The sequence below is a fragment of the Mus caroli genome, unplaced genomic scaffold, assembly GCF_978045245.1.
Source record: "Mus caroli unplaced genomic scaffold, Mus_caroli_1 scaffold_8, whole genome shotgun sequence".
Classification (NCBI taxonomy): domain Eukaryota; kingdom Metazoa; phylum Chordata; class Mammalia; order Rodentia; family Muridae; genus Mus; species Mus caroli.
This window is the reverse complement of record NW_028227263.1, coordinates 122,995,328-123,022,872: the sequence shown is the minus strand read 5'-3', so window position 1 is coordinate 123,022,872 and position 27,545 is coordinate 122,995,328. Positions and strand designations below refer to the sequence as shown.

Sequence of the window (27,545 nt, the reverse complement as noted above, 5' to 3'; positions counted from 1 at the left end):
GGCAAGGCCACTATGAACATAGTGGAACACATGCCCCTGTGGCCTGGTGGGGAATCTTTTGGGTATATTCTCAAGAGTGGTATAGCTGGCCTTCAGGTAGATCAATTATCTGAGGAACCTCCAGAATGATTTCCAGAAGGATTGTAGCAGTGGAGGAGTGTTCTCATGGCTGTCACATATTGATCTTAGCCATTCTGATTGGTGTAAGGTGGAATCTCAGGGTCATTTTGATTTGCAAGTACCTAATAACTAAGGGCTTTGAAAGTTTCTTTAGGTGATTCTCAGCCATTCAAGATTCATCTGCCGTGAATTCTGAGTTCTGTAATCCATATTTTGATCATGTTGATTAGGTTTTTTTGGTGGTTAGCTTCTTGAGTGTTTTTTTTAAATATATTTTGGATATTAGTCTTCTATCAGATAAGGGGTTTGTGAAGAATTTTTCCCACTCTATAGGTAGGCAAAGCATTGTTAAGTAAAGATAAATATTTAAACATAAAGATTGAGAGTATCTGAGAAAGACATGAAGTCAAACTCTGGTCCATGTATGTGCACACAAATGTGCATATGGACTTGCACACTTGCATGTCTCCAAAGAGAGAGCTCTGACAACCAAGGAGATGATGAGCTCCCACAGAAAAGTGACTCCAACTGCTAACAGATCCTCAGGAACCCCTACCCAATCTCTGATGCAATTTTAAGTGTCTTGATGTAGCATAGGTGTCGAAAGCTGCATGGCTTCATTTGCCCAACAGCTTTATCATGTCCAGAGAACAACAGTTCAGATCTCCTTCTGATCCTCTGTTCCTTAAAGGTTGGGGGATTTGATACAAAATGGTATCTCATCTTTGAACAAAAAGCAAAGTCATGTTCCTTCAAGGAACCCACATTCACGTGGCTCAGAGCTTAAAAATGGTTCCACAGAGTTTGGTGTCTTCTTCTGGCCTGCAAGGGCACATGCATACATGCATAAACATGTACAAAAAACGTATTTTTTTTCCTAAAAAAACCAAGTAGGTGTCTATAGAAGAACATGGTTGACACCTGTGCACCCACATGAACACACACAAAGTTGAAGACCGCTCTAATCACAAGTATCAAGGGAATAGCTGTGTACACAGCTGAAGGCATTGAAATAGACTAATGATGATGAACTAACCCTTTGTGCCTGTGACCCAGCACCTCATTGTGTCACCTACTAAGCCACACAGAAAGCTAGTGCAGGATGCACTTTTTAGGTTCCAAATGGTGGGCATCTTTGACTGCCTATCTCTGCTGGTTTTATAATTCAGAGGCAAAGGGCTTGACATCACAGACAACTAGAGGCATAAAATAAGCAGAGGCTTGCCTTAAACCCCTCTGTAGATTAGACAGCTCGAGTAATAAGACTGACTGACTTATTAACTCTTCCTCTGTTGCAGAAAGCACAATGGGTCCTCAAGAAAAAGACAGTAAAGCAATCTTGAAAGACCGTGGATTGGAAGAGGAACAGAAGTCAGGTTTGCAGGCTGGGTGAGGGTGTAAAGATGTGTACACTTAAAGCCACATGTTTTATAGGCTTTGATCTGAGGAATTATTACCCTGAATCCTAATGGGTGTCCATGCAGGATTGGAGTTTGGTTACCCACATCAGGTTCTCAGAGCTACATGTAATTCAGGCTCCACGAAATCCCACACATCTGTCCTCTGCTGGCACACACAAAACCGAAGACACCTGTAATTACAAGTTTTATTTACAAACTCATTACATTCTAATAGCAAGCTGCTAGCACAGGTCTGAAATTTGAAGGCTTTGAGATGACTAACCAAGGACAACCCTTAATGCCTATAACCCAGCACCTCATAGTCACACCTATCCTAAGGCACTCAGAGGAATTAGTGTAGAATGCATGTTATAGGTTGCAAATGGGAGGAGCATCTTTGCCTGCCTATGCTGACTGTTTTACTGAACTTTTGAGGCAAAGGACCAAATATCACAGACTACATGGAACATAATCAGAGCAGGCACTTACTTGCCTTAATCCTTTATGTAGTTTGGACATGAAGCATTCTCATACCAAGCAGAGGACAATGAGACTGACTTATTCACTCTTCCTCCCTCTTGCAGAAAGAAAAATGACTTCTCCAGAAAATGACAGTAAATCAGTCCAGAAAGACCAAGGACCAGAGCAGGAGCAGACATCAGGTTTGCCAGCAGGGTCGGGTGGAAAGATGGGTACACATGAAGCCACATGCTCTATAAATTTTTATCTGAAGAATTAGACCTTTGAATTCTTATGTATGTGCATGCAGTTTTGAAGTTTGGTTACCAGCACCCACAAGTAGTTCTAAAAGCTACATATAAGTGCTCGGACCCTAGAAATCCAACACCTCGGTTCTCTGCTGGCACATGGCTCATACATACGACACATAGACATGTAATTACAAGTTAAAAATAAGTCTTTGTTTTAGTAGTGGATATTTTCTGAGGAAAGAAGCCTAAGGTTGATCTCTGGCACCCACATTTACACACACACACACACACACACTTAAGACTGATTGCATACCACACAAATATGTACATGAATACTTATACAGTGTCGAGGTAGATATCGGGAAGGGTTAAAATGCTAACACTTCCTCAGGAGCCACTACCCAATCTGATTCAATTTTAAGTGTCTTGATATTGAAAAAGGTAGCCATGGCTGAGTGTCTTCATGTGCCCAACAGCTGTATTATGTCCAGGGAACAGCAGTTCACAGCTCTTCTTCCTATCCTCTGTTCCCTAAGGGTGGGGGAGCTGATAAAATGGTATCTCTTCTTTGAACAAGAAGCAAAGTCATGTTCCTTCAAGGAACCCACATTCACATGGCTGAGAGCTTCCCTTAAAAACGGTTCCACATAGTTTGCTGTCCTCTTCTGGCCTGAAAGGGCACATGCATACACACATAGACATGTACAAATTTAAAAAAAAAAAAACAAGTAGGTGCCTACAGAGGAAAGAGACCATGGTTGACACCTGTGCACGCACATGACACACACAAACTTGAAGACAGCTCTAATTACAAGTATTAAGCGAATAGGTATGTACACAGTTCTGAAATTGGGTGGCATTGAGGTAGACTAATGAAGATGAACTAACCCTTAAATCCTGTGACCAATACCTCATTGTGTCACCTAAGCTATGCCACACAGAAAACTAGTGCAGGGTGCATGTGTTCTGTTCCAAATGGTGGCTATCTTTTTGCCTATCTCTGATGCTGTATCCTGTCCTGCGGGATTCAGTTATTCCTGGGTGCAAGGGGGACCACAAACCTGGAAGGAAATGGGAGGAAGGGAAGGAGAGGCAGGAGACCAAGAAGGGTACCTATCAAGGTCTCATTTATTAGGCTGAGGTGCCTTGTCTTAAAGCATACATCTCAGGGAATAGGGAGGGGTCGAGGGGGAATTTTATAAAGAATAAAGAAGTGGGAATCTGCTGACATGAGAGCCAAAGTCAGGCGGCAGGTCCTCTGCATCTTATCTCTGGAACATAGATCCTCCTTGACAGCCTTGGGTGTCAGGCCAGGCTCAGGCTTAACTCGTGTCCTTGGATTGCATGGGAGTTCAGGAAGAGATAGGGGAGAGGGGACTATAATTCAGCTTTTATAGCCTCTGGTGCCAGGAAGGGAATAGGGAGGAGTGAGTGATAACCAACTCCTAGCACGAGGCCATTTGGCCTATTAGGGAGATTGTGAAGGGCTCGTTTTCTCACGGGATGGTCTCTGAGAATGGTGCTTTTGTACTTCTGAGGGAAAGGGCTTGACATCACAGACAACTAGGGGCATGAACTAAGTAGAGGCTTGCCTTAAATCCCTCTGTAGATTAGACAGCTCGAGTAATTAGATTGACTGACTTATTAACTCTTCCTCTCTGTTGCAGAAAGCACAATGTCTCCTTCAGAAAATGACGGTAGAGCAAACCTGAAAGACAGTGGACCAGAAGAAGTGGAACAGACTTCAGGTTTGCAGGCTGGGTAGGGGTGTAAAGATGCGTACACTTAAAGCCACAAGTTTTATAGGCTTTGATCTGAGGAATTATAACCCTGAAATCTAATGGGTGTCCATGCAGGATTGGAGTTTGGTTACCCACATCAGGTTCTCAGAGCTACATATAGTAATTCAGGCTCCACGAAATCCCACACATCTGTCCTCTGCTGGCGCACACAAAACCGAAGACACCTGTAATTACAAGTTTTACTAACAAACTCATTACATTCTAATAGCAAGCTGCTAGCACAGGTCTGAAATTTGAAGGCATTGAGATGACTAACCAAGGACAACCCTTAATGCCTACAACCCAGCACCTCATAGTCACACCTATCCTAAGGCACTCAGAAGAACTAGTGTAGAATGCATGCTATAGGTTGCAAATGGGAGGAGCATCTTTGCCTGCCTATGCCGACTGTTTTACTGAACTTTTGAGGCAAAGGACCAAATATCACAGACTACATGAAACATAATCTGAGCAGGCACTTACTTGTCTTAATCCTTTATGTAGTTTGGACATGAAGTATTCTCATACCAAGCTGCGACAATTAGACTGACTTATTTACTCTCCTTCTCTGTTGCAGAAAGCACAATGTCTCCTTCAGAAAATGTCAGTAAAGCAATCCTGAAAGACAGTGGATCAGAGCAGGAGCAGACGTCAGGTTTGCAGGCTGGGTTGGGTGTACAGATGGGTATACTTAAATAAACATTTTATTGGTTTTGATCTGAGGAATTAGACCCCAGAATTCTTTTTTAAAAAAACAATCTTTTATTAGATATTTTCTTCCTTTACTTTTCAAGGGCTATCCTGAAAGTCCCCTATACCCCCCCCCACACCCCCGCTCTGCTCCCCGACCTACCTACTGCTTCCTGGCCCTGGCATTCTCCTGTACTGGGGTATATAATATTTGCAAGACCAAGGGGTCTCTCCTCCCAATGACGCCGACTAGGCTATCTTCTGCTACGTATGCAGCTAGAGGCATGAGCTCAGGGGGTACTGGTTAGTTCATATTGTTGTTACTCTTAAAGGGTTACAGACACCTTAAGTTCCTTGGGTACCTCTCTAGCTCCTCCATTGGGGACCCTGTGTTCCATCCAATAGACGACTGTGAGCATCCACTTCTGTATTTGCCAGGCACTGGCATAGCCTCACGAGAAGACCCCAGAATTTTAATATGTGTGTAAGCAGGATTGGAGTTTGGTTATCCACATCAGGTTCTCAGAGCTACATGTAATTCAGGCTCCATGAAATCCCACACATCTGTCCTCTACTGGCACACACAAAACCGAAGACACCTATAATTACAAGTTTTACTATCAAACTCATTACATTCTAATAGCAAGCTGCTAGCACAGGTCTGAAATTTGCAGGCATTGAGATGACTAACCAAGGATAACCCTTAATGTCTATAACCCAGCACCTCATAGTCACACCTATCCTAAGGCACTCAGAAGAACTAGTGTAGAATGCGTGTTATAGGTTGCAAATGGGAGGAGCATCTTTGCCTGCCTATGCCGACTGTTTTACTGAACTTGTGAGGCAAAGGACCCAACATCACAGACTACATGGAACGTAATCTGAGCAGGCACTTACTTGTCTTAATCTTTTATGTAATTGGGACATGAAGTATTCTCATACCAAGCTGTGACAATTAGACTGACTTATTCACTCTCCCTCTCTGTTGCAGAAAGCACAATGTTTTCTTCAGAAGATGACAGTAAATCCATCCTGAAAGACCAAGGATCAGAGCCAGAGCAGACATCAGGTTTGCCAACAGGGTGGGGTGTAAATATGGGCACAGTTAAAGCCACATGCTCTGTAGGTTTTTATCTTAAGATTAGTCCTTTGAATTCTTACGTATGTGCATTCATGTTTGGAGTTTGCTTACCAGCATCCTCATCAGATTCTCAGAACTATGTGTAACTCTGGGTACAAGAAATGCAACACCTCTGTCCTCTGCTGGCACAAGGCTCTGATACATACCCACACATAAACATGTAATTACAAGTTAAAAATAAGTCTTTAATAGTGAATTTTTTTTGAGGAGGGAAACCTAAGGTTTATCTCTCATATCCATAGCAATGTGCACAAACAATCCTTTCAAATTTACTAGATAGTAATGTTGAGTGCTTCAGCCCCAGTTGATTGTTATCTGTGTCTATCCTCTTACCACTATCCCCACTGGCTTTAATGTTTATTTCAGGGTATATGGCTCTTTATATTTGTCTACAAGGTTGGAGGTGAGGGATTTCTTGGTTCCATTGATTCTATCATGAGTTTAATAGCTCCTTGACAACTTCTTTTTGAATAATGATCAGTGAGGCTCTTGATATTGACAATGTACCCAAACACAGATGCATTAAATTGCATCTGTGTTTGGGTACATTGGCGTTACTAAGGTTGTATCTCGAAAAGACAATAAAATAGTTAAAGAAATGTTTCCTGCACTAGAACCAAAGTTCAATCCTCTAAATATTCTGGTGGGAGGAGCATGTGGCTATAATACCACTACCAAGGAGGCAGAGACAGGGTGACCCCTGGTGATGTCTGGTCAGCCCATTAAACCATGGTGAGATCCAGGTTTAGTGAGACTCTCCAAAACTAAGATTGGAGACCAGAGAGGTAGCTCAGAGGGTAAGATCACTTGGTTGCTTTTCTAGAGAATCCAGGTTCAGTTTTCAGCTTCCACATGGCAACTGATATCTGTAAGTCTAGTTCCAGGGGATCCTGCCCTCTTGTGGTTTCAGCAGGCACAGGTTACAAGGGCATACATACAGGCAAAGCGTTCTTTCTTTTTTTTTTTTTTCAATTTTTTATTAGATAGTCTCTTTCTTTACATTTCAAATGCTATCCGGAAAGTCCCCTATACCCTCCCCCCACCTGCTCCCCTACCCACCCACTCCCACTTCTTGGCCCTGTACTGGGGCAAATGAAGTTTGCAAGACCAAGGAGCCTCTTTTCCCAATGATGGCTGACTAGGCCGTCTTCTGATACATATGCAGCTAGAGACACGAGCTCTGTGGGTACTGGTTTAGTTCATATTGTTGTTCCACCTATAGGGTTGCAGACCCCTTCAGCTCCTTGGGTACTTTCTCTAGCTCCTCCATTGGGGTCCCTGTGCTCCATCCAATAGCTGACTGTGGGAATCCACTTCTGTGTTTGCCAGGCACTGGCATAGCCCCACAAGAGACAGTTATTTCAGAGTCCTTTCATCAAAATCTTGCTGGCATATGTAATAGTGTCTGTGTTTGGTGGCTGATTATGGGATAGATGGGGTAGTCTCTGGATGGTCCATCCTTTCATCTCAGCCCCAAACTTTGTCTCTGTAACTCCTTCCATAGGTATTATGTTCCCCATTCTAAGGAGGGACGAAGTATCCATACTTTGGTCTTCCTCCTTCTTGAGTTTCATGTGTTTTGCAAATTGTATCTTGGGTATTCTAAGTTTCTGGGCTAATATCCACTTATCAGTGAGTGCATATCAAGTGACTTTTGTGATTGGGTTACATCACTCAGGATGATATCCTCCAGATACATCTATTTGCCTAAGAATTTCATAAATTCATTGTTTTTAATAGTTGAGTAGTACTCTATTGTGTAAATGTACCACATTTTCTGTATCCATTGTTCTGTTTAGGGACATCTGGGTTCTTCCCAGCTTCTGGCTATTATAAATAAGGCTGCTATGAACATAGTGGAGCATGTGTCCTTATTACCAGTTGGAACTTCTTCTGGGTATATGCCCAGGAGAGGAATTGCTGGATCTTCTGGTAGTACTATGTCCAATTTTCTGAGGAACCGCCAGAATGATTTCCAGAGTGGCTGTACCAGCTTGCAATCTCACCAGCAATGGAGGAGTATTCCTCTTTCTCCACATCCTCGCCAGAATCTGCTGCCACCTGAATTTTTTATCTTAGCCATTCTGACAGGTGTGAGGTTGAATATCAGGGTTGTTTTGATTTGCATTTCCCTGATGATTAACGATGTGGAACATTTTTTCAGGTGCTTCTCAGTCCTTCGGTATTCTTCAGTTGAGAATTCTTTGTTTAGCTCTGTACCCCATTTTTTAATGGGGTTATTTAAATTTTTGGAGTTGAGCTTTTTGATCTCTTTGTATATATTGGATATTAGCCCCTATCAGATTTAGGATTGGTAAAAATCCTTTCCTAATCTATTGGTGGCCTTTTTGTCTTATTGACAGTGAGGTCCCATTTGTCGATCCTTGATCGTACAGCACAAGCCATTGCTGTTCTGTTCAGGAATTTTTTTCCCCTGTGCCCATATCTTCGAGGCTTTTCCCCACTTTCTCCTCTATAAGTTTCAGTGTCTCTGGTTTTATGTGCAGGTCTTTGATCCACTTAGACTTGAGCTTTGTACAAGGAGATAAGAATGGATCAATTCGCATTTTTCTACATGATAAACGCCAGTTGTGCCAGCACCATTTGTTGAAAATGCTGTCTTTCTTTCACTGGATGGTTTTAGCTCCCTTGTCAAAGATCAAGTGTCCATAGGTGTGTGGGTTCATTTCTGGGTCTTCAATTCTATTCCATTGATCTACCTGTTTTTCGTTGTACCAGTACCATGCAGTTTTTATCACAATTGCTCTGTAGTACGGCTGGAGGTCAAGCATGGTGATTCAAGACATCTTTAAACATTAAGATTTGAGAGTAACTGGGAAAGACATGAAAATGTCAAACTCTGGCCCATACATGTGCACAGAAATATGCACACGGACCTGTCTACTGGCATGTACACACAGAGCCTTGACAGCCAAGTAGAGGACATGCTTCTACAGAGAAGTGACTCCAAATGCTGACACTTCCTCTCTGGTGCAACTTTTAAGTGTCTTGATCTTGCACAGATAGCTTTAGCTGCATGCTTTCATGTGGCCAACAGCTGTATCATGTACAGAGGAGAGCAATTCATAGCTCTCCTCCCTATCCCCTGTTCCCTAAGAATGGAGGTAGTTCACAATATTGTATCTTTGCTTTGTACAGGAAGCAAAATCATGTTGGTTGGGTTTTTTCTTCCCTTTTCCAGAAACCTTACAATCTAAGGAAGATGAAGTGACAGAGGCAGATAAAGAAGGTGACTAAAATTCTTATTTGTGGTCAGTCTATAGGGAGGCTCAGTGACAGCAATGTAAGGAATTTAGATAGAAGTGTAGGGTCCTGGTTTCACTAGTGTCTCTGCCTGAACCTTCCCTGTGAGTCATGGGGATAAACCTCACAGACAGAGCCATGTGGCTCACTGCAATTTCTGTTGGGGTTCAGCTTATGGAAATTTCAAATAACCCATAAATCCAGCAAACTGACAACACAAGCCCAAGCCCAAGGTTGACTAGTTCTTAACACAGCTGAGAGTAGTTAACCACACTGATAAAATTTAGAGATTTTATTAGGTTTCAAATTAGCGAACAATGAGAATTTGGTTCTTTTTCTTAGTGGTTTTACTACCATAGATTATATATAACGAGTTTCCCTTTGGTATTTTTGTTGTTGCTGTTTTGAGACAGGGTTTCTCTGTATAGTCGTGGAACTCACTCTGTGGTCCTGGAACTCACTCTGTAGACCAGGCTGGCCTCGAACTCAGAAATTTGCCTGCCTCTGCCTCCCAAGTTCTGGGATTAAAGGCATGTGCCACCACTGCCCGGCCTCCCTTTGATATTTTTGTACAGCTATTCCTACCTCCGCTTTGATTTGTGGTCACCCAATGTGTTAATTGAGTTGCTTACACGAGCATGGGAGAAAGGTTAATTACAGAGGCATGGGCACCTTACCAGTGGATATACCTCAGAAGAAAGTCTCATTTCCCCACCAACCAGTAACTGATGATGGATCCTCAGGCAGTGGCAGGACCTCATGTATTCTAGGCTGACCTCAAACTCTTTATGTAGTTGAGGAGGATCTTGAACAATTAAAGCTCCTGAGTGGTAGAATTCCAGTTGTGTGTGTGTGTGTGTGTTTTGTTGTTGTTGCTGTTTTGAGACAGGGTTTCTCTGTATAGTCCTGGAACTCACTCTGTAGACCAGGCTGGATGTAGAACACATCCAGTTTATATGGTGCTAGGGGTTTAACACCAAGGCAAGTGACTCTATCCACTGAGCAACCTCCCCAGACCCACTGTGTCATCGCCTATGTAGTTTCTTCTAATTTGTCATCTTCCACTTCCAGCCTCTGCCCTCCACCCCATAGCTCACCTTCTGCTCTCATGTCACATGCATTGTCACCCTCTTTTTCCTTTTCTCCTCTACTCAAGATTTCTTCTCCCTTTCTCCAAGATCTTTCTACTTTTATGGGGTATGTATGTTTGTGTGTGTTGATAAACAAAATAGAGGAGAAAACAAGCATTATTTGTCTTTCTGAGTCTGGCACATTTTGCCTAATGGCAGTTGCCAATTCCATTTGTTTTACTGAATAAATAGAATTCCATTAATATAGACAGATGGTAGTGGCTCACACCTTCAATCTCGGCACTCAGGAGGTAGAGACAGGTTGCTCTCTGTGAGTTTGAGGCCAGCCTGGTCTACAGAGAAACTTCCAGGACAGCCAGAGCTACACGGAGAAACCTTGTCTCAGAAAAAACAAAATCCATTGTAAATATCATTATTTTTTCATTCCTTGTGTTGCCTTGCAATATTCTATTATTAATCACAGCACTCGAGGCAAAGGAAAGTGGATCTGTGTAAGTCCCAGGCCATTCAAGTCTACATAGTGAAAAATAAGTAAATACATTCCATTGTAGAGCTGGAGAGATAGTACCATGGTTAGAGTACTTGCTGCTCTTGTAGAGGTCTGGGGTGCAATCCATAGCACTCATTGGGCAGCTTGCAACCATCTATAACTCCAGTTCCTAGAAATTTGAGGCTACCTCTGACCTTTTCAGACACCAGACATGCATACCATATGCATGCATACATACACTCATAGAAAATGCTCCCTACACCTACAATTTTTTCAATTTATTTTTTATTAGTTATTTTCTTTATATTTCAAATGCTATCCCCAAAGCCCCCTTAAACCCTCCCCCTGCCGTGCTCCCCAACCCACCCACTCCTGCTTCCTGGCCCTGGCATTCCCCTGTACTGGGGCATATGATATTCACAAGACCTAGAAACCCTAATGCATTGCATGAGCAAGCTGCTCTCTATTTCCCCACTAGTGGGATTTTCCCTTGTTCTTTCTTCATTAGTGGTTAATCCAGCTCTAAGCATATGATGTCCACTGAGGCAGTGATTAAAAGCAGTGATAGGACTTGGGTGAGATATTTACATTGTACACTTGCTTAGTAGAACTGAGGATCTGACCACCTCGGACAAGAGTCCAAACTGCATCCCACTTTGCTTCAAGAGCCTGATGGGAGGCAATGCTGGGAGCCATGACTCTAGGCCTGTAGGTCACGACCCCTTTGGGGGTCAGACAACCCTTTCACAGGGGTCACATATCAGATATCAGATGTTTATATTGTGCCTTACAAGAGTAGCAAAAGTATAGTTCTGAGGTAGCAATAACTGGTTGGAGCATCACTACAACATGATTAAAGAATCACAGCTTTGGAAAGGTCGAGAACCACTGGTCTAGACTGCAAATGGGGCCTGTATTTATCCATGTTGAAAAACTGATATTTTGAAGTGCCCTCTAAATTCGAATCCATGCTATTTTGTAGGAGTAAGGCTTCAAGACCAGGGTTTCTGTCCTGGAACCAGTTTTGTAGACCAAGCTGACCTGAAACTTGCAGAGATCCACCTGCCTCTACCTCCTGAGTGATAGAATTACAGTTGTGCACCACCTCTGCCTGACTGGAATCTATACTATTAAATATAAATATTGATGGCATCTTGAGCCATTCACTATGGGCCAGGCACTGTGGTGCAAATAGTATCATTGTCATGTCACTTGTTCAAAACTACCTTGTTAAAGAAATTCAAAACTACCTTGTTAAAGAAATTTATATCTGTCATCAGGGTTTTTATTGCTACATTAAAACACCATAACTAAAAAGTAAGTTGGAAAGGAAAGGATTTATTTGGCAGTCTGGAGCATGGGTGTAATAATTAAGTCTGTAGGTGGGGGGGGGGGGAGCAAAGCCAGGTAGTCTTAGGTTCAACTGCAGGCTGCCTTCTGACACTCTATGCAAACCTAAACATGTTAGCATGGCTAATGTTCAATATAAAGATAATGCATTGGTCTAATTCAGCAAATAGAGATTAAGATCTTGTATGCATGAAGGACTGAGTTTAGGACCCCAGAGTAACATAAAGAGTTGGGTATGATGGCAGTGTACTTATAGTCACAGATGGGATGGAGAGAAAGGCAAGTCTCTACAGCTTACTAGTCAACGATAGCCCAGTCTACATGGATTTCATAAGAAAAACATGGCTCAGAAGAAGCTAGACTGAATTATGGATATGACTAAGTTGGTGGAGTGTCTTCTAACATGCATAAAGCCATGGGGTTCAGTCCTCAGTGCAACATAAAACTAAGCATGGTGGTTCACACCTGTAGTCCTGGGAGTTGGGACATAGACAGGAGGATCAGAAGTTCAAAGCCATTGTTGTCTACATAGCAAAGTTGAGGCCAACTTGAGTTATGAACCTCTTCTTTCAAAACAGGTAATGAAGTAGCAAGAACATTGTATATAGCTATCTGACTTAAAACCAAAGAGTGTGTGTCAACTCATATTTGTATGTATTCAGTACAACATATTTTGATTCATTATAAATATATTTGTGGTCAATTAAAAGCAATTAGCATATTAATCACCTTAAACTTCCCCTATCTCTTTATGATAAATCCATTCAGATTTCCTCCCATCTGTCTTGAGATGTTTTAAGCCATTGTTAATTATACTCATGATGCAGATATACATGTCAGTTTCACTAAAAATAAGACTTTGTTCAGTTTTTCTTATGTCCTCTTACCTGACTTCAGATAATGGAGGTTACCTACAAGACTACAAGGCCCATGTGATAGCTAAGTTCGACACAAGTGTGGATCTACACTATGACAGCCCAGAGATGAAATTATTGTCTGATGCTTTTAAACCATACCAGAAAACCTTCCAGCCTCACACCATTATCCTACATGGAAGACCAGGAGTTGGGAAGTCAGCTTTGGCTAGAAGTATTGTTCTTGGCTGGGCACAGGGTAAACTCTTCCAAAAAATGTCGTATGTCATCTTCTTCTCTGTTAGAGAAATAAAGTGGACAGAGAAGAGCAGTTTGGCACAGCTGATTGCTAAGGAGTGGCCAGACTCCTGGGCTCCAGTGACAAAGATCATGTCCCAACCAGAAAGACTCTTGTTTGTCATAGATGGCTTGGATGATATGGACTCTGTCCTCCAACATGATGATATGACACTATCCAGCAACTGGAAGGATGAACAGCCCATATACATCCTGATGTACAGCCTCCTGAGGAAGGCCCTCCTACCCCAGTCCTTTCTCATCATTACCACCAGAAACACAGGCTTACAAAAACTCAAGTCAATGGTTGTGTCCCCCCTCTATATACTGGTTGAAGGACTGTCTGCATCAAGGAGATCTCAGCTGGTCCTCGAGAACATCTCCAATGAGTGTGAGAGAATGCAAGTCTTCCATTCTCTGATAGAAAATCACCAGCTGTTTGACCAATGCCAGGCCCCCTCTGTGTGCTCCCTGGTGTGTGAGGCTCTACAGCTACAGAAGAAACTGGGAAAGAGGTGCACCCTACCCTGCCAGACTCTCACTGGTTTGTATGCCACGTGGGTGTTCCACCAGCTCACCTTGAGAAGGCCTTCCCAGAGCGCTCTCAGTCAGGAAGAACAAATTACTCTAGTGGGTTTGTGCACGATGGCAGCTGAAGGAGTGTGGGCCATGAGGTCGGTGTTCTATGATGATGACCTGAAGAACTATAGCCTAAAGGAGTCTGAGATCTTGGCCCTCTTTCACATGAACATCCTTCTCCAGGTTGGCCACAACAGTGAGCAGTGTTATAGTTTCTTCCACCTCAGCCTGCAGGATTTCTTTGCTGCCTTATATTATGTTTTAGAAGGGCTGGGGGAATGGAATCAGCATTTTTGCTTCATTGAAAACCAAAGGAGCATCATGGAGGTGAAGAGAACCGATGACACTCACCTCCTCGGGATGAAGCATTTCTTATTTGGCCTCATGAACAAGGATATCTTGAAGACTCTGGAGGTTCTGTTTGAATGTCCCGTGATTGCAACTGTTCAGCAGAAGCTCCAACACTGGGTCTCTCTGATAGGTCAGCAGGTCAATGGCACCAGCCCGATGGACACCCTGGATGCCTTCTATTGTCTGTTTGAGTCTCAGGATGAAGAGTTTGTTCACAGGGCTCTCAACCGCTTCCAAGAAGTGTGGCTGCTGATTAACCAGAAGATGGACTTGAAGGTCTCTTCCTACTGTCTCAAGCGCTGTCAGAACTTGAAGGCAATCCGGGTGGATATCAGAGACCTCCTCTCCGTAGATAATACTCTCGAGCTGTGCCCTGTTGTTACTCTCCAGGAGTGAGTATCAGATAATTTTTATCCAAAGCCAGTTAGTGATTTTTGTATATTACTATGCTTAGACATGACCTTTGGAAATATTTTGGATACTAGAAGGTACTTAAAAGATGACTCCTTACTAACGGGACTTGACCTGAGTCTAGTTTGCCATTATCTAGAGGAAAAGCCCTTTTAAAACGGAGTACCATGCTGGGGATATAGCTCAGCTGGTAGATATATTTCAGCCAGTTGAGTGGTTGCCTAGCATGAATGAAGCCTGGGGTTCAATCCTAGCACCACATAGACTAGGTACATACCTGCAATCCCAGAACTTCGGGTGACAGACGTGTCAACCTAGGTTCTACCACTAAGCCTATTAGAACAGCCAAATTAATAATGCAGAATAGAATCATTTAATGAGGCCACAGTAGAAAGAGGGGCAGAGTTCAAAGGTCAATAGGTCTACCTTGACTCCCCTCCCCATAGCCTATCTTTTGTCACTTCATGACATTACAAGTTCAGGGACTTGCATGTCTTAAGTAGTTCTGAGCGAAGTGCATGAGCCCTACCCATCATTGCCATGTCATCTGGACTCCAGTCTCTCTAGCAAGGTGGGCTGCTCTGTGTGGAATTGCTTTCTAGGGGGACAAGTTATCCTCTGGCTGACACCAAGCTCCAGCCTTTCCCTTCTAAAAGGCAATTTCTAGAGATTGGCAGCAGCTTTGGCGCCCATCATTTCCAAAATCTGATAGTCAGAATGATGGACAGATTAACAGACAAAAGTAGGCAGAAGAGGACTCAGTGATTATGAGCATGCACTCCTGTTCCAGAGATCTAGATTTTGGTTCTCACCACCCAGTGGAGTGTCTCACTACCTACAACTCCATGTCCAGGAGCTCCAGCACCTTCTTTTAGCCTCCACAGGCACCTGCATTTTATGCACATAGTCCTAGGCACATGACTTGCAATACACATAAATGAAAAATAATATTAAATATTTTTAGGATGTAATTATTATATACAAGTACACTGTAGCTGTCTTCAGACACACCAGATGAAGAGGGCATCAGATCCCATCACAGACGGTTGTGAGCCACCATGTGGTTGCTGGGATCTGAATTCAGGACCTCTAGAAGAGCAGTCAGTGCTCTTAATTGCTGAGTCATCTCTCCAGCCCAAAATTTAATTTTTTTTAATAATAAAATACCTTCATCTCTGTAAGCTGGTTACAGAGAAAGGATCGATGTTCAAGTTTTAAGATCACTTAGCAATTGTAAGTATATATGAAACATGTTAATATCATTAATCACAATATAATAATTAAAACACAATGTGCAGATCTAAGTTTGTTCCTTTTGATTGACTCTTTGAGTTTCCTTTCCCCTCCTCCCAGTCTCAGGTGTCATGACCATCCCACTATCTACTTCTGGAGAATTTTGTTTTTAAACAAGGTTCCATTTTAGTGTGTGTGTGTGTCTGCTGTCTATTCTGTGTGTGTGCACAGGTGTGTGCATGTCATGACATGCGTGGAGATCAGAGAACAACTAGCAGTAATAGATCTTTCCACCGCAGAGTTCTCTGGGTTTGATCTCAGGTACTCAGGCCTCACAGCAAAGTCCCACCTCACATAGATAATGTCCTCATGGGAGCTGTCATGGAGGCATGTTTTCAATTATCCACTTCCATGTATATTCTAGCATCCTCCAAGATCACTTGCAGCTGAGGGAGGACAAGGAGTCAGAGTTGGAGTCTCATGTCAGGGGTCCTGTAACCTTCCTCTTGCCACTACTAGAAATTAGACACACTTCCTTTACCATATACTTGGCTTTTCCTGTACTGTTTTTGTCCAGGTAGTTGCCATAACTAACAGGAAGTGGTAACATCTACTCCAAGATGGAAATGGAATGATCATATCTCCAGAGAAAAAATAAAATCCAAGCTAAAGAGATGGCTCTGTAGTTAAGAGAACTTACTGTTCTTCCAGAGGATGTGGATTTGGTTCCTAGCATCACTTTGGGTGGCTCATAGTTGCCTATAACTCCAACTCCAGGGAGATTTGATGCCTTTCTCTGGCCTCCATGAACACATATATAGAGATACAGAGACATGAAGACAACACACAGACACACACACATACAGACACATACATGCACAGACTCATGCACAGATGCACACGGTTACACAATTTTAAAAATACAATCATTTTTTAGTGCCATACAACACAGCCATACCATTTCACCATTAGTGAGCTAGAATTTAAGTCAACAGATGACTGGAAGGACTGAAGGCTCCTCTGATTGGTCTAGCATATCCCCGGGGAATATTGAAGTATCAAAGGAGTCTGACTGTAGGGCTGATCCTGTAGATCATGTACCAGGTAGTTTCCACTGAGCTGGCTTTATTTCCTCAGCTGTCCCGTGCTCCCTTACAGTCTAGTCTCCCTCCTGTGGCTGGCCTTGCTGTGGCAGTCACTCATGTTCAAATCTACCTGTTCAATCATATTTTCTCTCACTTCTTCCCCTCACTGACACAGGACACAATGTAAGCCCCTCCTCATGGAGTGGTGGGGAAACTTCTGCTCTGTGCTTGGCAACCACCGGAACTTGAAGGAGCTGGACTTGGGTGACAGCATCCTGAGTCAATGGGCCATGAAGATACTGTGCCTCGAGCTGCGGAATCCGTCCTGCAAAATACAGGAGCTGACGTAAGTGCTACCCAGCCTGGGGTAAGCAGTCTTTGCCGGGGCTTATCCTGCCAAGGCAAGGTTCTTCTGTAAACCCTGGGGAGATTTATTCTGAAAGGATAAATGCTATAAAAGATCTCTTGCATGAACCAAGTCTCCAGAAGCATGAAATGGGAGCTGAGCAAAAGACCTTCTAAAAAGAGATACATGGGTTTGAGGCGAGTTTCATTACTGTGGATTTTGAAATATAAGTAGGAATTGGTTAGAAAGGAAGAACAGGAGAGGAGGACTTTGGGGCCAATAATATAACATGAGGTAATTGTTCAAGTTATATGATTTATATTGTTCCTTGATCACTCTTTGATAACTCTAAAACTGTACAAATATGTGACCAGCTAATGGTTAAATACAACAGGGGTAACAGCAGTCAGTCTGGGAAGAAGCTGACGTGATTCCCTTCAGAAGAGGCAGTTCGATGGAAGGAAGAGCAGAGTTTACAGGAACAATACAATGGAGAGAGATCCAAACATGATGAGGCCTTTAAAATGGAGAGATTTTCCTTTAAACCCTGGAGAGCAGCTTTATTAAGAGAGAGGAGGAGGCAGAGGGGTGAGAGGGGATAGCTAGGTGGTTAGTGGATCAGCTGCTTTTGCAGAGGACTCAGGCACTGTTCCCAGCACCCACATGGTAGCTCACAGCCTCTCTAACTCCAGCTCCAGGGAATCCAGTTTCCTCTTGCCACCTCCATGGGCCCTGGCATGTATGTGGTGCATGTACAGTCAGTCATGCACACACATACACATTAATGAGAGAGTATGCTCAAGTCATCCCAAGAAGGATGTTGGGCTTGCGTCAAAGGACGGCAATCCCTTCATTAACACATCTTGGCAAATCCCTCTGAGGAGTCTCTGGACCAAATCCCCAAAACATAGAAGTTTGGTTTTTAGGAGTAGTAAGAAGTTTCCCATCACATGATTTAGTTCAGTTAGCATATGTGACAAGGAGCATGAAGAACCCAATTGAGAGCTGTCAAGTCACAGCATAGACCATTTACCTCTGTCCCAGTGAGAGCTACAGGAAGGGACATGGCCTGTTTGCCTCAGGATATGGGATCTGACCTGTTGTAAGAAACACTACCCTTGAGAGTCAGCCTCACGCTGTAACACTAATACAAATCTGAGCCTGCTACAGATGCCAGGTATCTTGGGGAAGGAGGATAAATCCCCAGCTCTATTTTAGACAAGAAGCTCACTCTTTTTTTTTTTTTTTTTTTTGGTTTTTCGAGACAGGGTTTCTCTGTGTAGCCCTGGCTGTCCTGGCACTCACTTTGTAGACCAGGCTGGCCTCGAACTCAGAAATCCGCCTGCCTCTGCCTCCCAAGTGCTGGGATTAAAGGCATGCGCCACCACGCCCGGCTAAGAAGCTCACTCTTTAACTTGTCCTCCCAAGCCAGGGAAAATCCACATGGCATCCAGCTTGGGGCTGGTCAAGTTCTCAGTTGCTAATGCACACTGGGTTCCTGCCCTGACTTCCCTAGATGATAGACTACAAGCTGCAGTGACGGAGTTTTATCACAGCAATAGAAACCCCATCTGAGACAATGACTAAAAGCTACATGGGGAGAAAGTTTTCTTCCATAACTCTCAGGTCATATTGTGTCTTTGAGGTAAGTCAAAGTACAAACTGCAGAAGTCATGGAGGAATGCTACTTAACTGGCTTGCTCCCAATTGAATGCTCAGCCTGCTTTTTTTATACACACAGGACTACCTGTCCAGGGGTGGCACTGCCCACAGTGCTCTGGTCCCTCATACATGAATCATTAATTAACCAAAAATGCCCTTCAGGTGTGCCATCCTCCCCAGAGTCTAGCTTTATCAAGTTGACAAAAAAAAAAAAAAAAAAAAAAAAAACCAACAAGGCAAAACAACAAAAATGGGGACAGCAGGTAGGTGTGGCCACGCCCAGTAATGAAGCAAAGTCTTGTGTTTGATGCTATCTGGTATCCCTGTAAACAAATGGTTCTCAACCTGTGGGTTGTGATCCTTTGGGGATCAAATGGCCCATTCATGAGGGTCACATATCAGGTACTCTGCATATCAGATAGTTACATTACAGTTCATAACAATAGTAACATTGCAGCCATGAGTAACAATGAAAATAATTTTATGGTTGGGGGTCACTACAACATTGAGGAATTATGAAAGGGTCACAGCACTAGGAAAGGTGAGAACCAGCACTCTGGAGAGAGCTCTCCAAAAACAGGATTGCTTAATGTCCTGTTCCTGGGGCCTCTGGCACACTGTGGGATGCTGTACAGTTAAAGGCAATTAGAGCTGAGGGGAGTGGCTTAGTAAGTAGAATTCTTGTCTGGCATGCAGTAAGGCAGACTTCAACCACCAGAATCACGTAAACTATACATGAGGGCACAAGCGTATAATCCTAACACTTGGGGCAGTGCTGGCAGGTGGACCTGAAGTCCAAGGTCAGTAGCGTCTTGCAGAAGACCAGAGCTGGGTTCCTAGCCTGTAACTCCAGCTCTGATGAGCTATTATTGCCCTCTGCAGGCCTCCATGGGTACCGAATACACATGCGCACAAAAACCTTTAAGATTGTTAAAAAGCTGTTCAGCATCATCCACAGCTACATAGTGAGTGCGAGACCAGCTTAGGATAAATTAGAGCCCATCTCAGAAATGGCGAACTTAACTGGCAGGAGTGTTCACACAGGGACGCAGTCCCAGCACTCGAGTAACAGTTTCACACGGTATAGGCTACGTCTCAGAAACTCTGTCTCAGAAACAAACGGTATGCAAAGAGCTACAGCTTTGAGAGCTGGCAAGATGGGTAAACAGAAGAGTGTTATTGATCAAATGTGATTAATAACTAAATGAACAATTAAATATGACCATTCTCTCTCTCACCTCCTCCCACTTCTGCAGGTTTAAGAGTGCAGAGGTAGTGTCTGGCCTGAAATATCTCTGGCAGCTCCTTTTTAGCAATCAAAACGTAAAGTACCTCAATCTAGGGAACACTCCCATGAAGGATGATGACATGAAGTTAGCCTGTGAAGCACTGAAACATCCAAAGTGCTCCCTGGAGACTCTGAGGTGAGTGTGTGACTTTTTACTTTGAAATTTGGAATGATTTCCAGGAAGTTGAAAAATACAGCAACTTGTGGGTGGTGAACTGGGGGTTAAAAGGTGGCCTGCATCCACTCTGCCCCAGGGCTCTGGCTACTAGTGGAAGTGGGAGACAAGAGTCTTAAATCTGTTTGAAATGTTCAGTTTGTTGGCATGTAGCCCAGTCTTTTGTCTCCCATCCCTACTATTGCATTGCCAAATCACTATGGCCCCCGCCTCCAGAACTTCTCCATTTCTAACTCCCTAGAGCAGTGGTTTTCAACCTTCCTAATGCCGTGACCCTTTAATACAGTTCAGCTATGAAGTACGCTTACCCCTTGCTAGTGCTGGGCTGGTGTTGGCTATGTGAAGACGCTGGACACTACTCCAAAGGTGGGGGAGCATAGTCTGAAGTCTCAGGGACTGCTGGAGCTGGCTCAGGAATCCCCAGGCCTGCACAGAGGCTGGAGCCATTAGGTTCTCAGACTCTTGGGCAACCAGACACCACTGGGAGCTGCAGAAGAGCTGAGAATGGAGTTGGGGACCCATGGGCTGGATCTAGCCCAGGGCCAAAGAGGAAAAGAGGGGAGAGCTCTGGCTGAGTCCTGTGGGAAGGAGAGTCCTTGGCTTGCTCAATGGGGGCTTGGCTTGGTGGAAATCATGGCTGGGAGCACTGAAAGGCTTTGTGCAAGAGACTTGGTGGCTGGCTCTTTAGATGAAGGCCTGCTCCATTGCTTCTCACAGTGAATCCCAATGAAAAGAGACAGTCCATGTTTTAAAGACATTTATTGTCATGGTGGAGAGTGGCAATGAATAAAAACTGTACCCCACTTTCTCAGGGCAGGCCTGAGGTAAAATGTTTTGCAGGGAGAAGTGTCTGGGAAGGGGAGTTTATTAGCTAAGCTCTTCAGACCTTTAAGTGCCTCATCAAAATGGAGATCTGTCTTGAGGCTAGGTGGTCTGTGGTCATGTCCTCTACCTGTGGAGTGGCTTGGGGTGTTGACCTTATGTGACTGGCCGCAGAATTATTATGGAGAGCTGCAGCCTCATGTCAGGGGTCTGGTGTTCAGGAGTGTGCCAAAATGCCTATTGTCTCTTCCATGGTTATCCCCTGAGGGGTCACCTGTGGGGTCACTGGGGTTTCAACCCTAGTTCAACCAGAAACCAGACTGCCGTTCACGGTCCCACAGTGAACCCTTTGGGGCTCATTTATCAGCTATCCTGTGTATCAGATACTTACATTGTGATTCAATAATAGTAGAAAACTTAGTTATGAAGTAGTGACAAAATAACTTTATGGTTGGGGATCATCACAACACAAACTGTATTAAAGGGTCACAGCATTAGGAAGGTTGAAAACCACTGCTCTAGGGAGTTAGAAATGGATAAGTTCTGGAGGCGGGGGCCATAGTGATTTGGCAATGCTATAGTAGGGATGGGAGACAGGACAAAAGAATGGGCTACATGCCAACAAATTGAACATTTCAAACAAATTTTTATGGTATAAATATTGCATCTATGTTTATAAAAATTCAGTGTTTTGTAAGCACTTAAAACAGGACCAGGGGATAAAGGATTTTGCCACCAAGCCTGATGACCTGGGTTTAATTCCCAGACCCCCCATGATGGAGAGGGAGGGGGGGTAGGGAGGGAAGAAAGAGAAAACAGGAACTCCTAAAAGTTGTCCTTTGACCACATGCCCTTTATGGCACATGTGTGTGCACACATATACATTAAGAAATATAAAACGAGTATATACCTGTAACCTAACACTGTTGTTGCTGAGTCATGGGGATGGCAAGTTTGAAGTCAACCTGCTTTGTCTAGCTAGATAGCCTGTTTTTAGAAAAAGTAGTGGAGGGTGGTAAAATGGTAGGGGTAGAAAGGCTCAGCTGGTAACAGGCTCATCATAGAGCATACAAGAAGCACAGGGTTCAGTCCCCATAGGTGCACAAATCCAAGCATAGTGCTTAAACCTATAATTCCAGTGCTCCAGAGGTAAGGGCAGAAGGAGTGGATCAACCTCAGCTTTTTAGTAATATGGAGGCTAACCTGGGCTAACACAAGGCCTTGTCTCAAAAAGAAGGTCACAGGTAACCTCAGGCATTTTTTTGAATGGTTATGTAACTACGGTGAACTTTCTCAATGAGAGCTGACACAGGCCATCTTGTGAAGTGTTCCCTATCAAGACATGTTAAGGAGCTGACACTTTGGTTTGCTTATTTTTTAAATTAGATGTGTGTGTGTGTGTGTGTGTGTGTGTGAGCGTGTGCGCACACACACATGTAGCATGTATGGTTAGAGAACAACTCGGAGCAATGTGTTCTCTCCTTGTACCACTTGGGTCCTGGTTCATACTCAGGTTTTCAGTATGTGTGATGAGACCCCTTTATCCACTGAAAACTTGCCAGCCCATGCTTTTCTTTTCCATTTGGCAAATATAGATGGCGTATTGCATCTATGGGGGTGTGGTGTGCTGGTTGACAGTGTTGACGAGCTGCTATAAGGAAGAGAGAAGTAAAACTTTGTGTGAGCAGTCCCTTCCATTTCCTAAGGAGCTAAGTAGAGAGAGGGTTACCAAAGAGGGACAAGAAAATAATCTTGTGCTGCCTCTCTCTTCAGGTTGGATTCCTGTGAGTTAACCCTCATTGGCTATGAGATGATCTCCACGCTTCTTATTTCATCCTCCAGCCTAAAGTGTCTCAGCCTGGCCAAAAATACAGTAGGAGTAAAAAGCATGATATCCCTTGGGAATGCCTTGAGTAGCTCAACGTGTCCACTGCAAAAGTTGATGTGAGTTTCCCTTCCTCTCATCCCATGACTCTATTGCATCTGAGATGCCCCAGAGGTGGGTGGGGCTGGGGAGTGTTTCTCCAGAATGAGGATGGTAGCTATGGCCTCATGGGAATGTCCTGGTGTTGGGACATACAAGAAACCCCATTCACTCAATCATGGCAGCCCTTCTGTTGAAAGGGAGCCTAGTGGGTATCAGTCAAAGACCTATGTCTTAACAAAGCTCTTTTAGAGTGTGACACCTATATGAGCCAAGTGGGTTAGTTCACACTTGACTCCACAGTTATAGTTATCCACTTGTTCAGTGACCAATGACTTTCTTCTTGGTTGTTCAAGCCCAAAGCAGAGCATGTACATGGTTGGCACAGTTATATAGTTAGAATACCCAACAGGGTATAGTTGTATATGACTAGAACCCAGGAGGCTAAAAAAGAAGGATCATAGCAAGTCTGAGGTCAGCCTGGGTTACACAATGAGTTCTTGCCTTCTCTCTCTCTCCCCCTCCCTCGCTCTTCCCCTTCCTCTCTATTACACATAACACAAACCAGAAAGAAGTTTTGGGGAGATGACTGTTGAAGAAGCCCTGTACAAGCATGAGGACTAGAGTTCAGATCACCAGAAGCCCTGTAAATGCTAGATGGGCTTGGTGGGTTACATACAGCACTGAGGAGGAAGAGGGGATCTCCAGCGCAATCTGGCTTCTCAGACTAGACAAACTGATGAGCCTTGGGTTCAGTCAGAGAGACCCTGCCTCGATGAAAAGATGGAGATTGAGCAAGGAAGATACCCAATGTCAACCTTGGGCTTCAAGCATGCGTGCAGAGACATTTGCACCTGCGCATACATGTGCAATCACAGACATACAAATATACACACATGCATACACTACACATGCCCAAAAGAGGAGGAGGGGTCCTAACAGAGGGATCATCTTGAATGCCAGATAACTCTGACCTGGGGAGACAAAGGAGCCAACAGAGAAGAGACAAGTCTAAGAATGTTGTTTTATAGACATGCTTCCACATGGAAACTTGGGCCAGTTGTTACTGTCCATTTGTCCTGTGTGCAGAGAGGAGAGTGAAGAGGTAATAATTGTAGAAACCACCATTTAAATTGAAATGAGATTTACCAGCTCTCATCAGTGCCTGCTTGCCTGCCTTCTCCAAACAGCTATGGAGTGGCTCCATCTTTAGTCTCACTGGTAAGCAAGGAGGCAAGTTTAGGCTAAGTCACTCATTCATGGATGAACTATTATCAATGGGCAAAACAGAAACTCTGATCCACAGTCACCATTCAGAGCTGTGTGCTGGCACCTGTCATAGCTCTAATTAACGTCACCGAAAACACACAGTACAAGTCGCCCTTTAGAGGCCAGAAGCAAGGCTGGAAAGATAGCTCTGACTTAAAGGCACTTGCCACTGGATTGGATTCCAAGCACCCATATTAGATGGTTCACAACTACCTGTTACTCCAGCTTCAAGGGGCTCCAGTGCCCTCCTCTGACCTCTGTAGGCACTGCACCTGCATGCACATACACACATAAATAAAAATCTTACAGGCCAGAAACAGAAGAAATGACAATGTCAACGTGGTTTCTGGACATTGGACCAATCCAGCTGATTTCTTTATTCACTATTAGTGATACTGAATAACAGGTACATGCAACAGGCCATCTTAAGAATTCAGGTTTGTTGGAGTGGTTAGTTTGGCCACAGCCTTATGAGAAAGGGTCTATAAAGCTTTGTTTTCTAGTCTGACAGCTTTCCTTTGAATGGCTAAGTATGAGGTAATCAAATAGATTTCGCATTGGCAAATATGTCAATTACTTCAAATATGTAATCAAACAGTTTACATAATCTATTGTCACACATAGGAGTTTCCTCCCATAGATTCATAGTGGTATTCAGTGAGATGGACAGGAACAAAGAAATCCTAGGCCAGTGAGATGGCTCAGTAGTTAAAGAACGTTTCAATGAATGTTTTTGTGTGTTCTTACTAAGATCTCTATTTTGTGGGTGTCTGTGTGTTAGTGCAGTACTTGGGGAGGACAGAAGAGGGCATAAGATCCTTAGGAGCTGGAGTTACAGGTAGTTGTGAGCCACTCAGTATAGGTTATGGGGACTGAACTCTCAAGCCCTTTGGAAGAACAGCAAGCTCTCTTTACCATTGAGCTATCCATCCAGCCCCTATACATGCACATCCTGTATGTTAACATAACACTCATGCACAGATATTCTCCTTTCTCTCACCCATGTGCCCACCCACTATCTCCTTTTATTCTCCGGACACATTCTTTTCTATTTTCCTGATGTTTATATGTATACAATTGTATGTGCACATAAAATCATGGGCTGGCTGGCGGGATCAGTACCAGGTCTTGGCAATCTTAGCCTAGTACTTGAACCCACATAGTGAAAAGTGACTCCTTTCAGTTGTTCTCTATGTGCACATGTGCGTGTACATGCTCATGTACTCCTGTACTCACCCTCACACTGTACCCCATGCAGGCACATAATAAATCCACTTTTTAAAAGTGTGAGGCTGGAGAGATGGCTCAGCAGTTATGAACACTTGATGCTCTTCCAGAGTTCTGAATACCCACATCGGTCATCTCACAATCACCTGTAACTCCAGCTCCAGAGAATTTAGCGCCCCCTTCGGCCACTCACATAACATGCAGATAGATACATACAGACTTGCACAAATACACATAAACATTTTTAAATAATAAAAAATTAAGTCTAGGAACCACAAATGAAATTGGCTTGATTCCCTTAATATGCTTGTCTCTTGTTGCCTCCATTTCTCTACAAATGGCAACTATCGTACTTGTGAAGGCTGGAAAAATATTCCATTAATATTCCATTAACTGTATATACATTTTCCATATAAATTGTTCTGTTGCTGGACACTTTGGTTGGTTCCATAGTTTAACTGTTTTTTTTTTGTTTTTTTTTTTTGGTTTTTTGAGACAGGGTTTCTCTGTGTAGTCGTGGCTGTCCTGGAACTCACTCTGTAGCCCAGGCTGGCCTCGAACTCAGAAATCCGCCTGCCTCTGCCTCCCGAGTGCTGGGATTAAAGGCGTGCGCCACCACGCCCGGCTCATAGTTTAACTGTTATGAGTAGTACCATAATAAATGTTGCAATGCAAGTTCGGAGGAGGGAAACAAGAATGGACCTCATTGTTTTCTCTGGGGTTATGGGGTTCTCCTTGCAGACTGGACAGCTGTGGCCTCACACCTGAGAGCTGCCTCCTTCTGGTCTCAGCCCTTTTCAGCAACCAGAACTTGACTCACCTGTGCCTGTCAAACAACAGCCTGGGGACTGAAGGAGTGCAACTGCTGTGTCAGTTCCTGAGGAATCCAGAATGTGCTCTCCAGCGGCTGATGTGAGTCTGGTTAGTTTCTTTGGGAGGCCATCACAGCTTTCAGACTAATAGGTGTGTGTGTTCTACAAGGGAAAGATGTGGGTGGGAGGTTGGTGTGTGGGAGTTAGAGTGACGGTAGTGATGCTATGCGGTGCATTGGAAGCAGCTTCCCCCAGTGTATTGGATACTTTTGTATTGCTGTGATGCAACACCCTGACAAAAAGTAACTTTAAGAAGAAAGGGGGTTGTGGTTTGTCTTAGCTCGTGGTTCCAGAGAGAGGGATTCCAGCTCCATGGGGATGGCGTGGCGGTAGTCAGGAAAAACAAAATGGCAGGAGCAGGAAGCTGGTGAGCCATTTTTTTTTTTTTAAAAATACATGGTAGGAAGCAGAACAGGAAGTGAGATGAGGCTGTAACCCTCACAGTCCAAGTCCAGCTGTGTGCTTCCTCCAGTAAGGCTCCACCTCTTAATGGTTCCACAGTCTCCCTAGGGGGCACTACCAACGGGGGAACCAATTGTTCAAGTATGTGAGCCTTGGGGGCGGTTCATAGGCTCATATTCCTCTCAGCACTCCCAGTATGTTTAGGGCTCCGGTTCTTTGACCCTCATTAGTATGAAAGCTTTTTGATATTGCTACTTGTGTATATGTTTTGAAGATGATTCTGGGCTTTTATTACATGATTATATACAGGGATGAGTACAAATGCCACAGCACTCACATGTAGGTTGGGAGGACAACTTGCAGGAGTTGGTTCTTTCCTTCCTACCCTGTGGGTCTTGGGGGTCAAACTCAAATCACTGGGCTTGGCTGCAAGCCCCTTTACCCACTATGCCGATTTTTTGTTTTGTTTTTCCAGCCCTCAAGATTCTTTCCAAACACAACCTTTGTTTTATAATTTGCTTGTGTATGTTTATGGGGAGAGGCGGTTAAGAGGATGTGTATGTGTGTGGGTACAGATGTGTGTGCATGTGGAGGCTGAATGTTTGCTGTTTTCAGTCACTTTCTGTCTAGAGTCTAGCTTGAACCCAGTTGTTAATTCATCTATCCCAGCTAGCTAGCTCAGTGGACCTATCTCTGCCTCAGAACCACTGA

At 43.8% G+C, this 27,545-nt stretch overlaps 1 protein-coding gene across 3 annotated transcripts in view; it reads left to right on the top strand.

The window, feature by feature from the left end:
• Positions 1-1,426: 1,426 nt before the first annotated feature.
• Positions 1,427-27,545, top strand: part of LOC147003432 (NACHT, LRR and PYD domains-containing protein 5-like) — a 36,689-nt gene continuing 10,570 nt past the window's right edge. For 2 of the 3 annotated variants that reach the window (XM_085841006.1, XM_085841004.1), the window contains exons 1-11: positions 1,427-1,496; positions 2,105-2,182; positions 3,898-3,978; positions 4,589-4,666; positions 5,693-5,770; positions 9,045-9,092; positions 12,935-14,510; positions 17,023-17,193; positions 20,112-20,279; positions 22,914-23,084; positions 26,302-26,472. In XM_085841006.1, coding sequence (XP_085697132.1) covers positions 1,427-1,496; positions 2,105-2,182; positions 3,898-3,978; positions 4,589-4,666; positions 5,693-5,770; positions 9,045-9,092; positions 12,935-14,510; positions 17,023-17,193; positions 20,112-20,279; positions 22,914-23,084; positions 26,302-26,472 — 2,690 coding nt within the window. The remainder of the gene's footprint in view (positions 1,497-2,104; positions 2,183-3,897; positions 3,979-4,588; positions 4,667-5,692; positions 5,771-9,044; positions 9,093-12,934; positions 14,511-17,022; positions 17,194-20,111; positions 20,280-22,913; positions 23,085-26,301; positions 26,473-27,545) is intronic. The other variant, XM_085841005.1, reaches the window with a different exon arrangement.